At 39.6% G+C, this 6,158-nt stretch overlaps 1 protein-coding gene across 1 annotated transcript; it reads right to left on the reverse strand.

Moving 5' to 3' along the window:
• Nucleotides 1-3,465: 3,465 nt before the first annotated feature.
• On the reverse strand, nucleotides 3,466-4,656 carry LOC134219734 (origin recognition complex subunit 6). Its single transcript, XM_062698571.1, has 2 exons — nucleotides 4,493-4,656; nucleotides 3,466-4,429 (listed from the first exon to the last, which is right to left on the reverse strand). The coding sequence occupies exons 1-2, from the start codon at nucleotides 4,567-4,569 to the stop codon at nucleotides 3,736-3,738; spliced, it is 771 nt and encodes a 256-aa protein (XP_062554555.1). The 5' UTR covers nucleotides 4,570-4,656; the 3' UTR covers nucleotides 3,466-3,735.
• Nucleotides 4,657-6,158: the final 1,502 nt, after the last annotated feature.

Consider the following 6,158-nt stretch of genomic DNA (forward strand, 5'->3'; position numbering starts at 1 on the left):
ATAACGCCAACGCGACAAGCGAAAACGTAAACAGCGAAAGAACGAGAAAAAACACTTCGAAAAAATGCGCGAGCAAAAAACACGTCCGTACGTGTTGCTGTCTCGAACTGGAATGACGCTCGTCTACAGTCCGTGCACGGTTATTTATGCACATACACAACAAGGTTCTATAGCGATATCCAACGATGTCGCATATATCGAGGCGATTGTCAGACGTACGTTCACATACATACGAAATCGTCGGACGTACGTATTTCTTTTATTATTTTTTTTTCTTGCATAGCATTGGGGATAGCTTCAAATCATTTTCGATTTTTAACTTGTTTTAAATGCAAACTGTTTAGTTTCACGATTTGCACATTTTATACTACCATGTAATTGAAATGCTATCGCTGATGTTATTACTCAATATATCAAGATTGTTTATAATTCATTATGCCTCATCCGAGGGGCAGATCACTCACGCATTTTCGAAGCAGTCATACGTATTGCTGAACGCATTCGCGTATTTTTGGTGCATTGAAATTGCATTGAAGCATTGTTGCATTTGAGTACGCATTGAGGCATTTCACTGTGCATTGATGCATTACTGAACGCATTTGGATAATTTTCCACGCATTCCTAAGTAAAAGAGTGTTCTTAATGGTTTGACATGCCATATTTGACGTACATTTGTTGTGGTTTCAACTCGAACTTGGTTTAGTGTAGAAACAAACTATTTTATTTTACCAATATTTTAATATCATCAAAATCGTTGTAAAATATCGCAGCTCGTCATATCAAGCTTTTATATACAAAACATCGTTTCGGTTGATCCCACAAGCCCATCCGTCCATTGACGAAGCGTTATTTTCTTTCTTGTGTTAACTTGCGTTCCGAGTTTGACAAAATAAAATTGTTGATATGGCTGTTCAAAAATAATATCAATGAACCGTAGTCCTATCTAATAAGCATCTCGAAGTTATTCCCATTCCGCTTGATTCCATTTATTGACAAAAAAGAGCTAGTAGGATGGAAGAAAATTCGAGCTACTTTAACCTCCTCATTGGACAGCACTGGTGTTGATTACACTTTTCTGGGCCAAGAGTTTGGCCAATTATTTAACTGATTTCCAGGTTTTCTCATTGTAGTTCTTAGATAACTTTTAAATAGGTGCATATTCGAACACAAACATGACTCGGACGTTTTAGATGACAAATTTATATCATGAATGTCTAAAAAGAACAAAGAACAAACAAAAACATAAGTCGCTATCCAGGATCCAGATTTGATAGAAAAGTGGCCATTTCAATCGGAGAACCAGCATTTCTGGATGTTCAAGAATTTTTCAAATGCACCAAGTAGCCTCTGAACACATAACATTTAGCCAAAACAGGAAGGTTTAAGAAGTAGCCTGTTCTTCTTCGGAATCCGCATTCTGCATTTCAGCAAATTCGGAAATATTTAGGAACGATCTCTGCCAACTACCACCGGGAACAAGTGAAGTTCAGCGCCTTTTGTTAAATGGCGACGGAAAAACCGTCGAAAACATCTAATTTTCCTGAAATTGTTAGCAAAAATTAATGTTTACGACTATCGCCGCTGCAAAACAACAATGTCAAAATATGGAGCCTACATCTGTCAAATCAGTCAAGCGCACTTTGTGAAAAAACGTATTTTCTAACGAATTGTTGCATTTGTAACGCATTATGTATTTTATACCAACGAGCATTTCCTTACGCACTTAGTATTTAGATGCATTTTCGAACGCATTAAGATTTCATTCGCATTTCAAAAGCATTTGTGCATTTTTTAACGCATTATATTAATTGGCATATTTTTGCCGCATTTTTATCAATACGTATTTTGGATTCAGCTAAATTTCATAGTGATCCGCCCCTCGGCCTCATCTGTATACCACACGTTATTCGTTGCATTATCATTCCAAACGGCGTAGAAGTGGAGTTTAACTTTTTCTCTGATGGCAGCATATCAAGGTTCAACTTCTTGCATCAAAGTCTAATGTCGCTCCTCTCAAAATCCAATTCAATCCATAACAAGGTTAAAACTCAGTGGTGTAGTGGCAGCTGTGCAACTTTTCGAGTAGGTCCGTCATACTAATCTCCAAGTCAACGCCACTTCTAGGGAAGATTACGGTGGATTAAAGATCATCCTTTAACGTGATCAGCATTCTACGCGAAGTAGAAGGTAGCAAAGTTCCAGTCGATTACAGGGGGCTTCAACTAGGGGCAAGTCTCAGGAACTGATATCCCGGCTGACCTCATTTCGAGAGGTCTGGGTCATCCACAATAATTTCTGATGGCACGGTCTGAAGTGGTTGGCTGAGGAACCAAATAACTGGTCAACTCGGTATACTACATTGTCGGAAGAAGAAAGAGAAGGCAATGTAGTAGGAAAAACAATAGACGCGTGGCAGATTTCAATGCTCCAGCCATTGGAGGATCATCCGATGCTCAGCCGTAGAGCAGATGTGTTTCGGCAATATAGCATTAGCATTAGCATTGAGCAATTCGCACAAATTCGTAGGTGGTACAAGCCAAGACTATTGTATGAGAGTAGCATCATTTTCATCCGTTACCACATATATTGATTTGGGACTAAGCACTATCTCTTAGATGGAAGCAATGCACTTTCCAATAGTCGAGATCTGTCCTGGCCACGTCCTTGCGAATGCTGAGGAAGGGGCAGGATGGTTAGTTGGACACCTACTTAAGAAAGATGCAGAGAACTCTACCACCTCTCACGTGAAACACAGAAAGAACTAAGATAGAAATACAAAGTAGGAAAGGGACGAAGATGTGTTTCGGAAATATAGGTACACTTATACGAAAAGTACAAGAGGAAACGGTTCCGGAGAAAATACATTTGCTTCGGAACCTGTAAGAAGAAATTCTCCACTACGGTCCTTATATCTGCGAGAATTCTAGACCAATATTTGAAAAGGGCGTAACAGACAAAATTTATTCCTTCTGATTCTTCGTCTACATATATAGCTATATAACGAAATTAAGCTTCATATAATTCTACCAGCATAACATCGTTTCACAGCTATTCTGTACAATTGCTTCACACCGGTCCACAACTTATGCTGAGAACGGTGCGGTAACTTATTGGCCTCTTGGAGAAAGAAACGTTGCGAGACAGTTCGTAACATGCCTCAGGATATGGCCAAACCAAATCCAGCAATTATGGGAGAATTGCCATTTGGATTAAATGAGGCTGTGGTACGATCAGCTGAACATCACATTCTGCGTATTGTAAGATGTATTTCTGCATCTCATAAAGACATGATGCCGCTTTTGGTGCAGGTCGAGAGTCGTTCATCCAAGGCTACTGACGTCTCTATCAAAGACCCTGAAGGATTAACTGAAGAAAGTTGGGTTAGATCAGTAGTCCAAAATACATTGTTCAACCTATTCTTAATTTGAGGGGAAAGAAATTTTGCTTTTATAAACAATTATAAACTAATATTTTTCCATTCATTTTATTTATAACTTACAAGAAAGTTTTTAAATTATTATTCATGAAAACACTTTGTTTTATCATGGTTTCATAGTATTGTTTCAGGGTTTTATTAATAATTGTTTATCACAACACTTATAATATGCGTGTGCTAATCTGAGCTAGCAGAGAAAACAAAACTTAATTCATAATGTGTATAATACAGACTTCCTTGCCTAGTGTACCTACTATTGGACATAACTAAATATAACAAATAGTTTCACTGCAACATTACTATCGCGTCTGCAGTGCCTTCAACTCTCGGTAAGCTTTCTCCAGCATTCGTTTCTTCCAGTTGACATATGGCTCGATACTCTCCGGCGAACTGTGTTTCAAACCGGCTGCACGGGTCTCCACCACCGCCACCTCTTCTACAGTACCGTGGTCCACTCCTTCGTTGCGCTCTTCAACTTTTGTGGCCACCGATCCGTTCTGAGTGTTAGACAGAAATTTTTCCCAATTTTTCTCTAATATGATCCATTGGTTTTGTTTCAAGTGACTACATGAAACAAGTTTAGGCTTAGATGCTTTCACTTTCAGTTTTTTGCAAGCTTGAAAAACGGCCATGGTCGCATATTGGGGATGGGAGAAATCCACCTCGGACTGACCCCCTTCCATGTATCGTTTGTAATTCTCCAACATAGCGAATGCCTCCTTTTGGACATTGTTCAGACCAAGTTGAACGCATATTTCGTTGATGCCTTTGGTTTTGCTAATATCGAGGATCTTCTCTACACATCTTTTGCTAGATGCGTATGCCGCTTTCTTCATTCCAGTCAATTTCAAAGCAATATCAGCGTCAAAGGGAAGACCAAGCAAACTGCAAGCCAGATCGGTGCAAATAGTAGCTTTGGCATAGTCGCCCACATTGAAAGTTGCGGAACCAGAAGATTTGAGATGAAGCAACCTTAGTAATTCCGTGGATTTTCTAGATAAAAATTATAATCGTATTAAAATATATTATTTTTAGTTCATAACAAATATTACTTACGGTAATAATTGCTCATGCTCTGAAAGCCCTAGTTTATGAATCATTTGAATAAGAAGCTTATTTTCTACACCGGACATGATTGAAATAAAAATTGAACTTCTACTGAAAAAAATTGCAGGCCTCGACCGAAGTTGTAATTTTATTTTGAAATTTGTTTTCAAACAATCGGCCTACGATTTGTCAAGTTTACGCGCGCTTTTCCTACACCGTAACTGAAATATTTCATTTCACAGTTGAAATCAGGGGTGAAAAAATGAGTGAAATCAGTAGGGGGTCTTTCACAAATTACGTAACGCTCTAGGGGGAGGGAGGGGGTTAGGCCGCGCGTTACGATCCATACCAAAAAACTAAACCTTCCATACAAAAAGAGTTACGAGGGTGGAGGGTGGAGGGTGGGGGTTTAAAATCATAAAATTAGCGTTACGTAATTTCAGAAAGAACCCTCGTGATTCAGTTTCATTCCAGACTTTCGACCACTATTCTCACTATTCTAGTTTGAATCTGGAGCAAATTAGAACAAAGTCGCTGGTTTCCCCAGCAGTGTTCCATTCATGTTTTTCAAATTTTCAATTAAAATGGAATCATTATGTTGACGCCAAGAAAGGCGCGGTAATTGCAAAGTGGATTGATCCATAGATAAAATGACACATTCATACCTACACCAAAAGAATTGAAAAATATTTGAATTTTGTGATTCATTCGTGGTGCAAATCTGCAGAAAATAGAACTGCGCGTCAATGTCGATGATTCATATACTCTTCCTATGTTACTCAGCGGAAAAAATATTGAAATTATTGAGATTTGGTTCAATCAAAGGTAATTGCCTATTTCCGGGGATTAAACCACCCGACTTGGACGTTAATTTACAATGTTATGGAAACTCATATGTGAATATGTACGTTATGTGGAAGATATTGATTTGAAAAATGTATTGGAGGTAACCACTTTCCCTTCGATGGGACTCGAACCCATGACCCTACAGTACGCTAGACTGGTGCTTTAACCAACTAAGCTACGAAGGACCTCCGTCGGCCTTCGCAACCTAGCGGCTACTGAACGAGCTCGAGATTCCCAAATTGGACGCATAGTCAAATCACTCACAATCCATTTCTCAAGCCAATACTTCCACATGTGTATTGTACACGTCCACATTAGAGGAGCGTGAGTATTTAGAATGTCTGGCGGCTATACACATTCTTCATCAGCAACGGTACTGATCAAGTGAGGTTGTGTAAGCATTTGCCAGTCGGTCGTCAAGCTCAGACCCGACATATTCACATATGAGTTTCCATAACATTGTAAATTAACGTCCAAGTCGGGTGGTTTAATCCCCGGAAATAGGCAATTACCTTTGATTGAACTGAACTTGAGTTGCGTGCTCTTGCCTACGCAATGCGGTCGGGTCTGAGCGGGTCTGAGCTTGACGACCGACTGGCAAATGCTTACACAACCTCACTTGATCAGTACCGTTGCTGATGAAGAATGTGTATAGCCGCCAGACATTCTAAATACTCACGCTCCTCTAATGTGGACGTGTACAATACACATGTGGAAGTATTGGCTTGAGAAATGGATTGTGAGTGATTTGACTATGCGTCCAATTTGGGAATCTCGAGCTCGTTCAGTAGCCGCTAGGTTGCGAAGGCCGACGGAGGTCCTTCGTAGC

Source organism: Armigeres subalbatus, chromosome 3 (genome assembly GCF_024139115.2).
Source record: "Armigeres subalbatus isolate Guangzhou_Male chromosome 3, GZ_Asu_2, whole genome shotgun sequence".
Taxonomy (NCBI): domain Eukaryota; kingdom Metazoa; phylum Arthropoda; class Insecta; order Diptera; family Culicidae; genus Armigeres; species Armigeres subalbatus.